Source organism: Drosophila innubila, assembly GCF_004354385.1.
Source record: "Drosophila innubila isolate TH190305 chromosome 2R unlocalized genomic scaffold, UK_Dinn_1.0 1_C_2R, whole genome shotgun sequence".
NCBI lineage: Eukaryota > Metazoa > Arthropoda > Insecta > Diptera > Drosophilidae > Drosophila > Drosophila innubila.
The window spans coordinates 12,091,823-12,109,960 of NW_022995374.1; the positions used below are offsets into that span (position 1 = coordinate 12,091,823).

An 18,138-nucleotide genomic window follows, 5' to 3' on the forward strand; every position below is an offset into this window, starting at 1 on the left:
AAGGAATTCCTTCCACCAATAAAAAAGACATTGTATTTATTGTTACAATTTTTGATATTTTATTTACGTAAAAATAAAATATTTGGACATATGATTTAATATAACAAATTAATAATAACCTTCATTCAAAAATTTGATTGATTCTTAAACTTGTCTAATGTTGCGAACTCTTAAAAACCGAGCGATTAATGCTCTTAAGAGTAAATTGTTATTACTTCACGACCTCCTCCACGAACCATTAATACTTTTTCAAGACCCTCTGTTAAAACTTCCAGGAATTCCATATCTAATTATAAAAAAAGAAATCAAAAGAGAGTTATTAACTTGAAATATATCTTAGTAATAATGGACTTACAATTGCTTTCACGTTCCGCTCTCACTTCCCTCGGGGGACCTGGTAAATTCATTATGACCAATTGGGCATCTTGTGATTTTTCTACTATAACTTCATTTAGTTTTATTGCCGTGTGCATTCGACGAACATTGAATTCATCTCTATAAATAATAAAAAACATTTAAATTCATTCAAATACATTGCTTTGACAATGGAATGCACTTACGGTTTCACACTCGATTTTAAGTTTTCGTCAGCTTTCTCAGTTGACTCATCCTTGTTAGAAGTAATGTCAGGTGTTTCCGAACTTTCCGGACCATCTGAATCAATTGAATTGCGTTTTTCCTCATTGTGAGAGTCCTATATAACATGAAAGGGAAGAATCGTATTGTTTATCAAAAAGGATTGTGAAAGGATTACTTTTTATCTTTCCTGTGCGTTTAAACAACAAAAATATAAAAAACAACTATAAAAATGATTTAAAAATTACAAAAATTAAACTGTACGATGATTACTACTTGGAATAGAGAAGGAAGTTTAAATGATCTTACAAATTTTAACTAAATATGCAAAGAAAAACTGCAATTTGTATATACTATTTTCCTGAGGTTAACTAAACTATTTATCGTATTTTATGTTAATTCTAACTATTATTAATTCTATTATTATTATTAGTATTATGTTGATTACGTATACATACGTGATGTTGTATTTCTTCTATGGTAGGATCGGCAAACCGAACTTTCGACGCTGTTTTAATGGCGTCGTAATGGTGGTCTACAATTGTTTGAACCTGAAATTGTTAGCGTAAAGTATTTACATACATATACATACACATGTGTCCCAGTAACCTGGCCAATATATGTAGAAGTCTACTTGTGTTGAAGTCTCATTTCCAATTCAAATCGAATTCAATTTTTTACTGTTAGGGGCACAAAATTTAATTTAAAGAAATCATTTGAATTTCATTTAAGACTAATTTTGTTTATTACCGAGCCTAAAACACAAGTACCTATTAACACAATTTGCCGAAAATCTTATTCATATAGTCTATATTTTCAAATCAATTGAGATCCTAAACATTTAGCGATTATCATCTAGTATTTATGCTAAATGATAAAACCATGAACTAAATTAATTATTAAGGTATCTTCCAGTCAATCATTTTATTTATCTTTCATTCGAACTTTGTACATACATACACTTATACATGCACCACGTATACATACATACTTATATACTTTTAAATTGTGCAAAAAGAAGAACATTCAGAAAGAAATACAAGTGAAAACGCTGCTGGGATATCCTATAACCAGAGAGAGAGATAATTGATATGATATACACACATATACACACGCTAGATGGCGCCACCACTGCTATGAAACATAGTTTCATGAATATCTTTTGGGTTTATCATTCACATCGGACAGACAAATATGAATAATCGAGAAAATATACATAAGTATATACTTCTTAGGGACAAAAATGTCATATTTTATCATTTTAAATAAGTTTTAAATAGTACAGGGCTTAGAAATGCAAATCGATTTGTTTACGATTTGCGAAGGTCACAGTGGGTCATGTATGTATGTGCTTAATGAAGGAATCAAGGCACAATTTATGTGTATTCATGCAAAGTGATTCTGAAAACACGACCGTTCAAGTATACATATTTATATTAATATGTATATATGTTTAAGTATATGATGATAAAATTGACATTGTCCACAAACAGTGGCTCAGAGTAGTAACGAACCAAGGTATATGATGTATGAACATTTATGTAAGTTTTAAAAATGTGCGAAGCAAGCAAAATAGTTGAGTACTTTTGTATGTATGCATATGTATGTATATTTAATATAGTACTTATAATAATATCGAGATACGCCTAGAAAATAGTATAATATTTCCGTATATATAATTATAAAGATATAAATATAGACATAGATTCGAAATTCTGTATGTTTGTTTGCTTTACCAAAGATAACTTATTATCACTGGGTGTTTCCTTAAAATCCATTATAGTTTGAACCTTTTATCAAATATATAAAGTGTGAAATGTTTTAATTGATCTCAATAGTAATTAGATTTGATTTTGATTCGAATAAACGTACTTTCAAAATAACAATCGAAATGAAAGGAAACCAATAATTTAAATGAAATTAAAGGTGTGCGATGAATGATAAATCATTCTATATAAGTTATTATTGATGATAGCACATGGATATGTATGTATGTATATATACAATATGTGTATGTATATTATAGAGGAAATGAATCGGCAATTGATTTTATTGAATATTGTACTCACTACTTTGGAGTTCTCTTTTTTGTTTAAGCCTAATGCCCTTAGCATTTGATTGCGCTGTTCCATCATGAGAGTTCTCTCATAGGTATAAGCCGAAATATCGCTATTATTCTGTGATGAAATATGATTAATATTAAATAAAGAGTTGATCGAATTAAATCTAAATGCAAATACCATTTCAACCACTTCAACATCTGCCTCAATTCGCAGATGGTAAAGGAATGTCTTCAAATCTTTCTTCATTTGAATCGAATTGTCTTCGATTTGAGCAACCGTGAAAATGCGAAGTTTGCAATTGCGCCATGTTCTGTGCTGTTTCAGCAGGAAAGGCAGCAGCATTAGCAGACCTCCGTCATGGACAATCCACCAGATATCAATGTTTCCACCAATCTTCAGCACAAAGTAAAAGCACAAATTAAAATGAACAGTTTTTAAGCCAATTTTCGTATTTTCTACTTACTTTGTGATTCGACTCGGGATAGAAATTGATTCCCTTGGGCACTATCAATGCCATATGACAGGCGGCCACAGTTCGCACTGTTTGAATAAAAGTCTTCCAGCTATAACGACCTTCTTGTCTCCAGCTGTACGGCCAGCCAATGATCACGGTGTTTGGCTTCATGCCTCCAAGGCCAATTGTCTGAATGCTGAAATATTAAAAAAGTCAAAACCAAATTTTTCATAATTTTTCAGAATATTAGTCTTGCTTGCAAAACTTTAAATACGTTCTTTTGTTTTCGCAAAACGAAAGATTCATGCAAAATCGCTTTATAAACGCAAATCGAAATGTTTTGCGATATTATTAAAAACCAAGTCAGCTTATTATATATTAAATCAGGGAATCAAACCGAAACAAATAAAGGTTACAATTTCGGTTCCGGTACGTCGTGTTGTTGTTTTATACTAATTACGATATTAAGAGTTGATTAAAAGTGAAAACTTGAGATTTAAAATTTTGAATTTTCGAAATTTCAAAGGGGGGACCCTTAGCATCCAAATCGAATCTTGGTCGAAAATATTTTAATTTTCTAAATGAACAAAAATTTAATACAGAATGTATTTAGAGGCCAAATCATGATCAAAATGACATTCCGCTTGAAAATCGGTTCAGTTTTGATCAAGTTATGACAGTTTGAAGTTGGTCAGACTGCGGATTTAACCACTTTACAAGTCAAAATTTTTGTTCAATTTCACATGATTTTTTACAAAAAAATGAAAGGTCTCAGAATCAAGTTTAAAGTGTTGTTTTATACTAATTACGATATAAAGAGTTGATTAAAAGTGAAAACTTGTGATTTAAAATTTTGAATTTTCGAAATTTCAAAGGGGGGACCCTTAGCATCAAAATCGAATCTTGGTCGAAAATAATTAAATTTTCTAAATGAACAAAAATTTAATACAGAATGTATTTAGAGGCCAAATCATGATCAAAATGACATTCCGCTTGAAAATCGGTTCAGTTTTGATCAAGTTATGACAGTTTGAAGTTGGTCAGACTGCGGATTTAACCACTTTACAAGTCAAAATTTTTGTTCAATTTCACATGATTTTTTACAAAAAATGAAAGGTCTCAGAATCAAGTTTAAAGTGTTGTTTTATACTAATTACGATATAAAGAGTTGATTAAAAGTGAAAACTTGAGATTTAAAATTTTGAATTTTCGAAATTTCAAAGGGGGGACCCTTAGCATCAAAATCGAATCATGGTCGAAAATAATTAAGATTTCTAAATGAACAAAAATTTAATACAGAATGTATTTAGAGGCCAAATCATGATCAAAATGACACTCCGCTTGAAAATCGGTTCAGTTTTGATCAAGTTATGACAGTTTGAAGTTGGTCAGACTGCGGATTTAACCACTTTACAAGTCAAAATTTTTGTTCAATTTCACATGATTTTTTACAAAAAAATGAAAGGTCTCAGAATCAAGTTTAAAGTGTTGTTTTATACTAATTACGATATAAAGAGTTGATTAAAAGTGAAAACTTGAGATTTAAAATTTTGAATTTTCGAAATTTCAAAGGGGGGACCCTTAGCATCAAAATCGAATCTTGGTCGAAAGTAATTAAATTTTCTAAATGAACAAAAATTTAATACAGAATGTATTTAGAGGCCAAATCATGATCAAAAAGACATTCCGCTTGAAAATCGGTTCAGTTTTGATCAAGTTATGACAATTTGAAGTTGGTCAGACTGCGGATTTAACCACTTTACAAGTCAAAATTTTTCTTCAATTTCACATGATTTTTTACAAAAAAATGAAAGGTCTCAGAATCAAGTTTAAAGTGTTGTTTTATACTAATTACGATATAAAGAGTTGATTAAAAGTGAAAACTTGAGATTTAAAATTTTGAATTTTTGAAATTTCAAAGGGGGGACCCTTAGCATCAAAATCGAATCTTGGTCGAAAATAATTAAATTTTCTAAATGAACAAAAATTTAATACAGAATGAATTTAGAGGCCAAATCATGATCAAAATGACATTCCGCTTGAAAATCGGTTCAGTTTTTATCAAGTTATGACAGTTGAAAGTTGGACAACTCTTAGAGCCAGCAACTACTATAACAGTACCGGTACAAACGTTTCGGTATTCGGTTCTTGACAGAGAATTTTCATTCGGTTACTGTTTCAGTTCCGGTACTAAAAATTAAACGGTTAGTTTCGGTTAACGGTTCCGGTAGCGGTTCTGGTGTTATTCCCTGTATTAAATTTGTCGATACCGAAAACAGTTGAAATGGAACGAAATTTTAGTTGCATGACTGTACTTACACTGAACTGAGGCCCTCGCCAATTTCCTGGGCAACGAGAACATCACAAAATCCTTTAACCTTCTCATCCGTCATGTATTTGCGAAGTGTTGTCTTTGCATCAACTGCCTTATTAGAGATTTTTGTGTGATCACCTTTTATCACAGACACACAAATTGTCAGACCCTTGCCAGCCTTCAATTGAGTGGCAAAGGAGAAGATTTTCCTATACTTTGGTATTAGGTTGTCATTAAGTTTCGATAGCACCAAAATTTGTGGACGCCAATTTTTCGTATGCGGTGGGCCTTCTTCTAGGCGCTGTAGTGAGTATCTTGCCGCAGTTAGCGCCATGCCGCGAATTCCATCGCCCCATTCCTTTTCGGCACTACAATGGACCAATTAATCATTCAATCAATCGAAAATTAATCCTTGACAAACATAACGGCCATAATCAATCCATAAATACTCACATTTTGAAAAAAAAATTAATGTTTATTTTTAAAAGTTAAAAAAGTTCTTGAATTGTCTTCTTTTTTAATGGAAAAGATTTAGAATTTAGATTGATGAGATAAAAACTTACCCTCGATATTCGATGTATTTGTATATAACAATTGCCATGCTAATGGCAATTAGTGCAAAGTACCACGATGTCATGATCATAACTGATATGCACAGTGTAAGTCCCAACAAGGATAAACTCCAGTGATAGAATTTGAAGCGTGGTCTCCAATTCGGCGTTCTTAGCAAAGTTTGCACGGCGCAGGCCAAGTTAACAAAGCCGTAGCACATGAGGAAAAACATTGACAGCAAAGGCGCCAAAAGATCAACGTTTCCTAAAGAATACAGAACAAATTTATGAATATAAATATATAGATAAATGCAGTTTCGCTTAGCGAAAACTTATGCGATTTGCGGTCTATTATTAAACGATTTATTTCGGCGATTGATTTTGAGTTTATTAATTTAAGTTTACCTAGTAAAATGCCACATTGACAGATAACAATGGTTAAAAGAAGAGCTCTCACAGGCTCTCCGCGCTTAGAAGACTTCGCGAACGGGGCCAAAAATGGTATAATCTCATCCTTAGCGATGGCTTGCAGTAAGCGTGGTGCGCCCGTCAAGCTCTGTAGTCCGGCTCCCAGGGTAGATAAAAATGAGCCAATTAATATCACCCACTGATTAGGCCACGCAATATTAGCCACAACCAATTTGCCACCAATCGATTGACCAAATCTATAGAAAAATACAATAATTTGTTAAGTGATTGATATTTAATTGATAGAAAAAGATTCTTACTTGTCTCGCAGTAAAAGATTATCAACAGTTCCCGCGAAAAATAGAACACTTGATAAATAGACAGTACTGGTTGTTAAAATAGCACAAATTGTACCAATGGGAATACTCTTTTGGGCATCAGCAAGATCTCCCGATCGATTAGAGCCAGCCATAATGCCTAAATAGAAGAGAATCAATAAAAATCTCAAGTAAATAAAGAATAAGCGATTATGACTTATATACCCGTGACTGAGGGAAAGAATATGCCAATGAGCAGCGTGAAAGTTGTCGTTATATCGGCCATAATTTGATTGTACGACTGACCGCCAAGATTCTCAATATCGACCGAATTCTGACCATATGCTATAAATTGTCCTTTTTCCAAAAACGACGGCCATATATTGTCGTAGAAGACTCCACTGGCCAGTCCCTTAATGCCTTTTACTCTGGTCACATTGTTGTCTGTATAAAGAATATTTTTCATTATCAAAGCATTAACAGGTTATTCTAAATACTGAAATTACTTTGGTAATAATCGTCGCATTTATGATCCGGACAATACAAGTCGAATAGCAGGGGATCCTCCTTTGTACAGTTCTCGATTGGAATGTCTTTCAGGACACGCTTTCCCAGCACGCATAGACTGTAAATTAGGAGTATGGTTAGTTCACATATGGATTATTCCAGCATCACTTACTATAACTTTTCATTGCCGTGAATATTGTCGAAAATTCCAACATAGACAGCAATTATGGAAAATATTACACATGCCAGGGCAACCGTTGCGAACTTGTTGACAAATTTGACTCCCAGGAATACAATCATGCCTAAATGATAAGTGAATATATATTGATATTATGATCAGGAAATAAGCAAATGAATTAAAATAATCAACCAGAACTTTGACTGTTATTAATCGACTTACCCATGAATAAAAGCAATATTGTGCCATAGACTCTGAAGTTGTTGTACATGGCCTCGGCATCCTTGGTGAAATCTCCAAATATAGATGCCCATGGTGCCATATATGTCTGCATTGGGGTTTCTTTATAATCACTGATTAATTGAATATAGTTTTATTCTTCTTACCAATACGATTTCAACGGCACCAACAATATACATTGCCGCTGCCAACGTTGTCCCCGTATAAAACAACATCCCCACAGCTCCGCCAAATTCAGGACCAAGTGATCTACACATAATCCGATATTAGATACATAGAAAACATATAAGAATTGATCTATAACTGTACCGTGATATCATAAAGTAACTTCCACCCGCCGGCACAACTCCATTCGTTGCAATCGCTGACATGGAAATCGCGGTAAGCATCGTCTAAAATTCGATCATAGGGAATGAATTTAGTTGGCAGTGTAAGTCAGGGAGGGATTACAGGGTATTCTTACCACACAACAGCAGGTCAGAACAATCAAGAATCCACAAACAGCGCCAGCAGTGCCAACAACCCATGTTAATCGAATGAACAATATTACACCAAATATATTCTGAATGCATGGCAAGAAGACTCCAATTAAGGTGCCTAGAAAATATATTTTTTATCATTAGTTTCCATGGAATTATTAAAAGATATTATTTATTTTTTATTTGTATTTAATTTATAACATGGACGTATTCCTAATTATATAAACTTTTGGAATGTATCTTTTCTTCAACTCACCCATTCGAGCTGATGGTGGCGATGGCTTAGCATCGGGATCGGTGGCAGCTGGTATCGTATTTTCATAATTGGCAATTGATGAAATGAATGTTGAAATGTGTGGCCTAGTCTCCAGATCATCGTCATATAGGTACAAATTTGGGTCGATTGTTGATTTCTGATTCTCCTCTGCACTGTGGACATCGCGTGAATCTACACGTATAGTAATATAAAAAAAAAATCCAAATACATTTTATTTATATTCTACGTTTAAATTCGTTTGTATTTCAAATAAAAAAAATTGATTAGTAAGAGTTCACTAATAAGTTATATGATCGTAGATGTATAAGTTGGTATGTATTCACTGCTTGCTCTGAAAACCATATTCGTAGCAAGCATAGCGCTTACTGCTGATGCCAAGTAGTGCTTTACCTTTACAAATGCTGATATAAATTTAATAAAAATCTCATATCTTCATAAGTTATATGATCGTATGCGTGCAAGTAAAGGTATAAGTCTAAATCGACTCTTGTTTCAATCAAATTAAATAAATAATTATATCTTATAATTATAAGTTAAATGATCGTATACGTATAAGTATAAGTTCGAGTGCACTGCTTGCTGCGAGAGTCACATGCACAACAAGCAGTGCGCTGATGCAGGCACTACTCCCCTGACCTTTACAATTGGTTATACATTCTCCTACTTCTGTTCTTATTAATCAGCTATTGAGAGATTTAAATACAAATCAGTTTCTCTATATGTAGGGTACATCGTGATTAAAATGTATAAAAAAGCTTATAATAAAATAATGTTTCATACTTGACGGAAATGAAAGCTGCAGAGCACTATAAATATGAACATTATTCAGAATAATTTTAATTAAATGACTTGAAACCTTCATCCGTAAATAAATTTTCGTATCATACCTGATTGCTTAGTCTCGGATGTTGTTCCATTGTGTTCTGATGGCATTATATTCATTTCGTTGGAATCATTTTTTTCACTATTACATTGCATGTTACCGTTTGATGTAAACTTTACACTTCTCCCAGATCACGTTAATCTCTTAAAATTAGCTAACACTTTGGGGCGTTATACGGATAACATTTTCATAAATATTTGACCATTATAAATGCATTATTATGTAATACACAGCACATTCAGTAGGCGGTCAGTCATAAAAATAAACGATTTTTGTAAAGTTTATTTCGAATTTGTAGTAATATTATTTGCAATACAAAAAGAGATGCGCTGTTGGTTTATAATTTCTTAAAGATTGTGAAGAAAAAACTTGCAAATTGATTATGGGCCTTGGTTAAAGCTACTTTTTTGTATTCAGCAAATCCCTGACTCTCTTTAATAACCGAAAAGAGAATTGGGCCAGCTACCTCGGAAATGTGTAGCTGGGAAATCTAGGTCAAGAATTTTAAGCCCGTCAAGATTATGAAGCATATGAGCAAAAAGTCATCGAGATGAAAATAACAAATCTGAGCAATTAATAATACAAAAATCAATTTTCATTTTCACTGGTTTTGTTTTGAACGCACTATTTTTGTATTTATTTAAGAACTATTGAATCTTTTTCAATTGGATTCTTAGTAATTTTTTTTTTTTTTATTGTGTGAACCTGAATTTTATGTAACTTTGCACATTGTTTTGTCATTTAATTTGAATATATTTTTTGTGATTTTTGGAATCCAGCGAAAACGCTAAATATTGTTTTATTTTATCGGAATGATTAAATAGAAAAACTTAAGAAAACTGTTTGTATGCTACCGAATAAAAATTATGTTGCCCAGGACTCTGAGCATTGAAATTGAGATGAAAACGAAAGCTTCTGTCTACACACAATTTCACCCCATGTTCTGAGAGACACCGACACAGATACAGAGGGAGAGCGCCAATTGCAGATACATACATACATATGTACCCGCATTTGTATAGAAAATCCTCTCCTAACCTGCACTCAGCCTTACAGCATCCGTTCAATGAGAGGAATAGCAAACACACACACACGCACACACACAATACTGAGCTGTTCTCAAAGCTCGTTGTAGTGAGCTTTAATCTGCAGGTTGCGGTAAATGTGTCAGCGGGACATCTGGGACGTATAGTACATACTTATAGTACACACTTATATACAAACATACATATCTACGCATACACATGTACACTATATGTGATAGCATTTTTTGCAGATACAAATCTTAACCTATTAACATACTTAAGTATTAATGGACCTGTATTTATTAGAGTCCTTTTTGACCCACATGTTAAGGTTGTTTGTGTATAAGAAGCACGCACTGCTTGCATTCACATACACAATCATAGCAAGCAGTTCACTTCATAATATGATATTAATGATATTAATAACCAGTTAACTACCTTGTAAATCATCATGAGTATCTCCTAGAAGCTTTCCACTCGCTGATTCATCCTGAAGATAATCCAATACAGTCTCTTCGTCTGTTTTTGTAACTTGAAATCTATCCGGCATAGTAGTGGCTACAGAGCACTCTGCAAAGTAAACGTCGGATTTTAAGTATTTTCAGTAATATTTTTCAGATTTTGATTAAACTCTTTCGCATTAATCAGTAATTATATGTATATAGCGATGTACATATGCTATGTTATTCCTTACATTAACATTTGCACTGAGTTGCACCCGATCACTTAAACTTCTTTTACACCAAGTTTATACGATAGCTTAATTCGAATTGAGCAACGCAGCATTTATAAGCTAATTTTTAATACTCTTGAATGCTCAATTGTTTTGTTAAGTTTTCGTATTTTCTAAATTTATTACAAAATAAGCTGATATAACTGCCATCTGCCATACACAACTCTGGGATATTCCATATATTGTGTAACGTAAATAACACATAATTAAATGCAGCTATAAACACCTTATAGAAGTGCTGTAAGTCATCACGATTTTGTTTAAATCCGGTTTAGCTGCCTTATGAACTGGGTACATACGTATTGGCAACTCAACGATCATCGTTCGTCATAAAACTTCTCTTATTCATACATACACATATGTGTATGATCGTTCGTCATAAAACTTCTCTTATTCATACATACATTTATGTGTGTATGTGACATCAGCTGATCACATGCGATATCTTTATCTTTTTAATTATTTGCATATGTGGGAAAAAATACATAATTTACATATTCTTGTACATACTAATCCATTCATATATATTTAAATTAATTTTTTGCTACTTGTTTCATTAATGAAAACCCACGCATTTGTATGCAAATGTAATTGCATGCACATAAACATACAGTACATATGTATGTAAGTGCGTGTGCACAACACACAATTAAAAAAGAATTACATACATTGATCAAAATTAACATTCTGTTAAATTTAATGTTACTTCATACAGGCACTTATCTACATACACAAGGATGTGTGTGTGTAGGTACAAATTTGCAGACATCAATTTAAGTTGAGAACTAAATGTATGTACATCGATATGTACAAGTTATAAGCACTGGAAACTAAATAAAACAAAAGTACACAATGTATGCAAGGGTACAATGTAAGTCTGTAGTTATGTAGGTGTTTGTTTTTATATATGCACCCATCTTACAAAGTTATATACATACATATATACACATTGTGTGTGCATTAAAATGATATTTACTTGAGTAAGCGCCTTATTTTCAAGGTGAACAATAGCCGGAAAATGTTGTGAGCTTCCTTATTTGCTATGGTAAATTTGCAGCTTAGTTAAATTTATTTTCCTAATATTATGCGAACTTTTCAATTGTACGAATAAAATTAAACTATCATATTGAAGGCGCATGAGTAACAGAAAACAATTTTCTACTGTATATAATTTGGAGTCGTGAGTTGGGGGAAATACTGTTGTATTAATGAAAAAAGTAACTGAAAACAAATGTAGAGCATTTGGGACACATGGATACCGATTGTACTTTAGAAAAAAACATTAACCATTTAGCGTTAGGTATGTAAATATGTATGTATTTATGTATGTACATACATTTATGCGTTATTGGTACATACCATATGTTCGTACATACCTACATACATACAATGTTTGTTTAGGTTTGAATAAAAACAGATACATATTTGTTAGAATGTATATTTTTATTTACTTATTCTTTACATAGGCATATCCATACATACATACATACATATTTAATGTAGGTGTATAGTGTGTGTATAGTGAGCATCAAAAAGTTAACACATTTACATATGTTTGTAGCAGCTAGAGATGGACTTTTTGTTCATACATATGTATGTATTCAATTATGTACAGATATGTATGTAGGCGTGTGTGATCGGAGTGGCAGTAAGGGAACATCAAGCGAGGTGTGCAATGCAAGTTTTGGAATTTTATGAATTTTAATTCTTTAATTTAATGTGATCAATAAAAATTTCCTAGTTGAACCCAAAAAAAAAAACTGCTGATTGCAGATCTCTATCGAAAGTACACATATATAATTTAATCATTATTATATATTCGAATAGTTCACACATTATGTTCGAAAATGTTTCTCGGTAAAGCACACATTTGTAATCCCTTGCATTATGTACATATTCAAGACAAGGTAAAAAATCTAAAGCTTGTGTTTAAATGTTTGAGCTGAACCAAGGAGTTCCAAATAGGAATCACAATGCCGTGATTTTAAATGTGTATATTCTAACCAACTTAAGGATCATTGCATTAAGCGATGTCAACCTATCGATACCGTACCGTGTATTTCAATAACACTCGCATCTAACGACTCGATAACGGAATGGCAAATACTCAGCTAGCGAGGCGTTAATGACAACGACCCGCATTCGATTACCCGATAATTCAAAAAGGGTCTTCCACGGACTTCTGATGTCCTTCGGCAACTAACGATATTTCCGAGTCATGGCTTCTCATAGGTTCTTAGCCCACAGAAAGGTTACAAAACTTCCAGTTTGGATATGTCTTAAGCTTTTACTAATTCGCTCGTGGTTTTTGAGATCAATGAAGAAGAAGAAATATATGTCGAGGAAGTTCTGACAAGCCCCTGTATACAGGTAGGCAATTTCAAGGTGGAGACTTATTTTGTTAAAACTTTATTGTGAATTTTTATACAAAATACGCATAAAATGCAAGTTACGAGTTATATATAGGTCTTTGCTCTCTTTACCCAATTTAAATTACTAGAATAAATATTAATAACTATTAAATATGTCTTTTCAATCAAATTAAAGTGAATCCCAACATTTTATCTTCCAATCCGTGTAGCATCTAACAAATATACCGAAATATTGATGTAAAATGGATTTTACATAGATTAAGATGGAGGTAGTGCCCATAATGTGGCCGTCTTGTCCGCAGACGTCGAAATAAAGGAAAATTCGGTTGGATGCCATCTGATTGTAATAGCCTTGTCTTTATGCCTTGCCACAACCACTGAGGCAAGATCGTTTGCTAGATCGCCCTGCAGATCTGTAAGCTTGATGGTGTTATCATAGCTACACGTAAGCATATAGTAAGCAGATGGAGAGAATCGAACGCATCTTAAGTGAAAGAGTAGAAAACATGCGTTAAACAAATAAACTTTGTGTGATCAGTTGAGAACATACCTGATTTCGGCGTCATGCGGATAGAATCGTTGTATAATCCTATTTCCACGAATGTCATAAAGTACACAGGCGCTATCTGCGTGTCCTGAGACAAGAAGTCGTCCTGTGGGATCCACACATACTGCAGTTACTGGAGAGTTCTGCAGAGCTCCTCCCTTGTACTCACTATCAAAGGAGTTAACTGCAACATTCACCCGGAGGTCCCAAAATCGTATCGTTTGATCCTGCGGATTACCCCATGAGTCTAAGTAAATCGAGGAAAGATTAATCCTTCGTGATTACCTGTGATCCCGACACGAACATTGCATTGTTCCAACTGTACAGGGATGAAATGTGCCCGGTATGACCACTAAACACCTGGAAGGGCATTCCTGTCACACAGTCTGTGACGTAGATCTTACAATCGCCAGCTCCTCCGCTGACAAGCAATCGCGATTTCGTCGATGAGTTGTCCAGGAAACACATATCCCTGACAGTTCCATCATGCATGTTCAGTTCCACCTCATGGCCAACCAGCTGATTAGTATCTTTATTGAATCTCATATACTTGATGGTCTTGTCATTTGATCCGGTTGCAACGATTTCTCCATCTGCCGACCAACATGTGCAATATATTGAGCCTCTATGGTGTTTTGTCCGTTTGCATAAAACGGATGGCGGATAAATGTGTTGATCTTGTCTAATAATTAATGAATAATTAAACAGTAATAGAAAATCAAATGCAAGTATATTTTATATTACCTCAGCTTAGACAGTTGAGGATATTGACAAATTCGGAAGGTTTTAGAGTTCGATCCCACCGCGTAAAGCTTTCCATCGGGATGAAAATCAACACTCCGAATCGCTTGCGAATCCGATATAGTTGTAACAGCTACAAAATGTGAACGGTCATCACTCTAAAATATGTTAAAGACCATTAAATCTCTGAAACAGAGAGAGACTATAGAATCTCTACTACACAGCTAGTATGTATCTAAATTTGGTAAGACCACATCACAAAAACTGATATAGAAACTAATGAATATCTTAAATTTACAATTAGAAATTTAGTGAAATTCCTATTATCTTGTTTAGTAATTTATTATTATTATAAATAAAACAATTTATAAAATTTATAAAAAAAAATAAACATTATGTTAATTCGTTAATTCATAAGTCTGTTGATCATCTTTAATAAAAAGAAATAAACCCAAAGCGTTTTATTCACCTCTCTTAAGTTTGTATCCCTCTCGTCAGTATTCATTAAAATAATATAAAAAGAATTTGTTTAAGAAAATACGAAACTTTTCTATGTAAAATAAGGCAGATTGTGGGCTAGGCACTAGATTGTAATATCCAATACAATGTCGTTCTTTTATTAAAACTCATTAGGGGAATCATTAAAATGAAAGTTGCGTTAAGTGTTGCAAAATTTTACATTTGCTTATTGAAAAATTATCGAAATCAATTCATAACATTTTTCGGAATTTTAATTTGTGTTCTTTAGAAGAAAAATAAAAATTTAAATTAAAATAAAAATTAACCACACAATGCTGTAGTAAAATATATTTAAGGAGTAAGAAAGAAATCAGAAGAAACTAATCGAAACGCAAGCCATCACAGGGTGTTTCAAGATTACCTCATTCGTATGTATATTATTAAATTTGTTATTGAACTATATATATTTACTGATTTCGATAGTTAAATAAAATGTATAGCATAAGGGAGATTCACTTATGTATTTAATTTATAAATGTTTTTATATGTCATGTATCAAAAAGTACCATACTGCTGGTATCGATAACCGTTTAAAATAATCGATGTTGACGACTGCATAATCCTCATCTCTATTCCAGCACCATTTAAATTGGGAAATGGAAGGTGATCGCGTGGTAAAGAAGCAGAAAATGTCGGCTCTAGAACAGCTTAAAAAAATAACTACAATTGTTGCCGATACCGGTGACTTTGAAGGTAAATTAAGCTTTATAAGTTTATTAATATCATAAATGTATATCAACCGACTTGCTGTTTAATGTGCATTTGCTTTTGCCTTGCATATGGCATGAGTCTGTAAAAACATGTGTGAGTGTGTGTTACTGAAATCTACGCTTATTGGCTAAACTGAGTTCCAATTTGAAAGATAAATCTACCTTCATTATTCTGATCGCAATATCAAATATCACGCAATTTGCAAAAGTATATGTTCATATTTATGAAGTTCAAATAAAAGTTAAAGTCGAAGGTGAGTCCGACTTTTGTTTGACCTTAAAGTGTATACATATGTACATATATAAATGAAAGTGATATACTGATAAGGTTCTTAAAGGTAAAGTGATATGTGTTAATGAATACACAATTATCCAAAATATGCAGTTTCAGCTAATTTTCAATGCCTGTGCTTAGTTCGCTTTCACTGCCAGACTGATCGAAATAAAGCTAATTTATAAATGCAAATGTTAATTATTATTAAACAAGTTTGCCTGTGCACGCTGCAACTAACCCAACGCTTATTTTGTTTTAGCCATCAATATCTATAAGCCTACGGATGCAACGACTAATCCATCGCTTATTTTATCTGCGTCAACTATGGAACGCTATCAATACCTAGTTCGCAATGCAGTTGATTATGGAAAATCTAAAGCAGGGTAATGTATTCATTAATGAACCAACTGACAATATGGAGAACAATTGTAATTTCACCCCTTAAATAAGTTTCTTAGAGATGAGCTCAGAGAAAATTTGTTCCGTTTCCAAATGTTTCAGGGTCGCATCAACTTGCTCCACTTTTTTAAATTATCAGTCACAATTGTTCATTTTCTCGTCTTAATGGCTCTTCTGGCCCAGTCGATCAGCTACATCTTTGTTATATTCAGTCAAAATATCTTACTTCTTGCCTACATTTTTTATTTCAGCTCTTTGGAGAATCAAGTAGCGGAAGCCATGGATTATCTGTGCGTCTTGTTTGGATGCGAAATTTTGAAAATTGTGCCTGGAAGAGTTTCCACTGAAATCGATGCTCGCATCTCGTTCGACACTGAGAAAAGTGTGAAAAAGGCATTGAAGTTAATTGAGCTGTACAAATCCTTTGGGATAGAAAAGGAGCGCATTTTAATTAAGCTGGCCTCAACTTGGGAGGGTATAAAAGCGGCCGAAATTTTAGAAAAGGAACATGGTGTGCACTGCAATCTGACGCTTCTGTTCTCGTTTGCCCAGGCAGTAGCCTGCGCCGAAGCTGGCGTAACGTTGATCTCCCCATTTGTTGGACGTATACTGGATTGGTATGTGGCAAATACGGATTCCAAGAAGTTTGAGCCCCTGCTGGACCCTGGTGTGGTATCAGTTACAAGCATCTATAACTATTACAAGAAATTCGATTATAAAACATTAGTTATGGGAGCATCGTTTAGAAATATTGGAGAAATTAAAGCATTAGCTGGATGTGACTTGCTTACCATCAGTCCAACCCTATTAAAGGAGCTGGAAAATGATGAGAGTGTTGTAAAACCGCATTTGTCAGTGAACAATGCGAAACTGCAAAACATTGAGAAGATCTCTGTCGATGAGAGCAAATTTAGATGGTTATTGAACGAAGATGCCATGGCGACTGATAAACTATCTGAAGGCATTCGAAAATTCGCTGTGGATACAGTGAAACTCGAAAATGTTATTAAGAAGCATTTTGCATAATTTTCTTGACTCTTAATTTGATATTTTTGTTGGAATTTACTAAGTAATCAATATGCATTTACTTAAATAAAACTATTTTTGTATCAAACCTTTAATTAGCAATCGTATCATTAATAGATGGACATACACTATAAAGCTGTTTTAAAACAAGTTTAAAAATTTTAAAATACCCCCTCATTCAGTTTACAGAGCGCAGAGCTTTTCTCGTCTTAGCAGCACAAGGATATTTTGATTGTATTTGAACTGCATGTTATCAATCGATAAATTGATATTAAAAAAATATCTGGAATGGAAACAGGAATAGTTGAGAATGTTAAATTTAAAAATGTAAACTAATGGAACAGACTGACTATGTAGTGCATGTTATTGATGTCTAAGCATTGGAAAATGTTTGGAAGTGTAGAAACAAAGGTGTTACGACAGAGAGTGAAACGTAGATATCATTGAGAATTGAGCGAAGAGCGCAAGCCCCTTGCCAACTTTTTGAGAGGCTGCAATTTTACAAACGTATTTGATGTAGATATGTATTTATATAAAAGTATTTT

The 18,138-nt window shown here is 33.3% G+C and overlaps 3 protein-coding genes and 1 long non-coding RNA gene across 7 annotated transcripts; 1 reads left to right on the forward strand and 3 right to left on the reverse strand.

The window, feature by feature from the left end:
• Positions 1–54: 54 nt before the first annotated feature.
• Positions 55–12,136, reverse strand: LOC117783953 (solute carrier family 12 member 6). 3 transcript variants are annotated; one of them, XM_034621530.1, is made up of 22 exons: positions 11,982–12,136; positions 10,711–10,842; positions 8,344–8,535; positions 8,072–8,205; positions 7,918–8,000; positions 7,755–7,857; positions 7,591–7,696; positions 7,363–7,492; positions 7,190–7,308; positions 6,909–7,127; positions 6,687–6,843; positions 6,364–6,623; positions 5,971–6,223; positions 5,413–5,775; positions 3,103–3,289; positions 2,817–3,032; positions 2,646–2,753; positions 2,313–2,366; positions 1,035–1,127; positions 561–694; positions 356–495; positions 55–286 (listed from the first exon to the last, which is right to left on the reverse strand). In XM_034621530.1, the coding sequence occupies exons 2-22, from the start codon at positions 10,820–10,822 to the stop codon at positions 195–197; spliced, it is 3,255 nt and encodes a 1,084-aa protein (XP_034477421.1). In that variant the 5' UTR covers positions 10,823–10,842; positions 11,982–12,136; the 3' UTR covers positions 55–194. The 3 variants fall into 3 exon arrangements, with proteins under 3 accessions (XP_034477421.1, XP_034477422.1, XP_034477423.1); XM_034621531.1 differs by lacking the exon at positions 2,313–2,366 and having other exon boundaries at positions 146–286; XM_034621532.1 differs by lacking the exons at positions 1,035–1,127; positions 2,313–2,366 and having other exon boundaries at positions 146–286.
• LOC117783954 lies at positions 9,311–10,392 on the reverse strand. 2 transcript variants are annotated; one of them, XR_004617392.1, is made up of 2 exons: positions 9,953–10,392; positions 9,311–9,407 (listed from the first exon to the last, which is right to left on the reverse strand). It is a non-coding gene; the product is annotated as an uncharacterized LOC117783954 (long non-coding RNA). The 2 variants fall into 2 exon arrangements; XR_004617391.1 differs by having other exon boundaries at positions 10,102–10,308.
• A 1,254-nt stretch (positions 12,137–13,390) lies between the features above and the next one.
• Positions 13,391–15,280, reverse strand: LOC117784427 (WD repeat-containing protein 47). Its single transcript, XM_034622163.1, has 5 exons — positions 15,135–15,280; positions 14,669–14,823; positions 14,210–14,606; positions 13,928–14,151; positions 13,391–13,861 (listed from the first exon to the last, which is right to left on the reverse strand). The coding sequence occupies exons 1-5, from the start codon at positions 15,168–15,170 to the stop codon at positions 13,636–13,638; spliced, it is 1,038 nt and encodes a 345-aa protein (XP_034478054.1). The 5' UTR covers positions 15,171–15,280; the 3' UTR covers positions 13,391–13,635.
• A 445-nt stretch (positions 15,281–15,725) lies between these two features.
• On the forward strand, positions 15,726–17,688 carry LOC117784428 (probable transaldolase). Its single transcript, XM_034622164.1, has 3 exons — positions 15,726–15,877; positions 16,428–16,551; positions 16,819–17,688. Exons 1-3 carry the CDS (start codon positions 15,781–15,783, stop codon positions 17,591–17,593), a joined length of 996 nt encoding a protein of 331 aa, XP_034478055.1. The 5' UTR covers positions 15,726–15,780; the 3' UTR covers positions 17,594–17,688.
• The last annotated feature ends 450 nt before the right edge of the window (positions 17,689–18,138 follow it).

Bases quoted from the DNA above. Each gene is read 5' to 3' on its own strand.
- LOC117784428 (XM_034622164.1), top strand. From the start codon at position 15,781: ATGGAAGGTGATCGCGTGGTAAAGAAGCAGAAAATGTCGGCTCTAGAA. The intron at 15,878-16,427 runs GTAAATTAAGCT...ATTTTGTTTTAG, and splicing joins CGATACCGGTGACTTTGAAG to CCATCAATATCTATAAGCCT. The intron at 16,552-16,818 runs GTAATGTATTCA...TTTTTATTTCAG, and splicing joins TATGGAAAATCTAAAGCAGG to CTCTTTGGAGAATCAAGTAG.
- LOC117783953 (XM_034621530.1), bottom strand. From the start codon at position 10,822: ATGCCGGATAGATTTCAAGTTACAAAAACAGACGAAGAGACTGTATTG. The intron at 496-560 runs GTAAGTGCATTC...TATTATTTATAG, and splicing joins TTAAAATCGAGTGTGAAACC to AGATGAATTCAATGTTCGTC. The intron at 287-355 runs GTAAGTCCATTA...TTTTATAATTAG, and splicing joins AGCGGAACGTGAAAGCAATT to ATATGGAATTCCTGGAAGTT.
- LOC117784427 (XM_034622163.1), bottom strand. From the start codon at position 15,170: ATGAATACTGACGAGAGGGATACAAACTTAAGAGAG. The intron at 14,824-15,134 runs GTGAATAAAACG...AACATATTTTAG, and splicing joins GGGATACAAACTTAAGAGAG to AGTGATGACCGTTCACATTT. The intron at 14,607-14,668 runs GTAATATAAAAT...ATTAATTATTAG, and splicing joins CCTCAACTGTCTAAGCTGAG to ACAAGATCAACACATTTATC.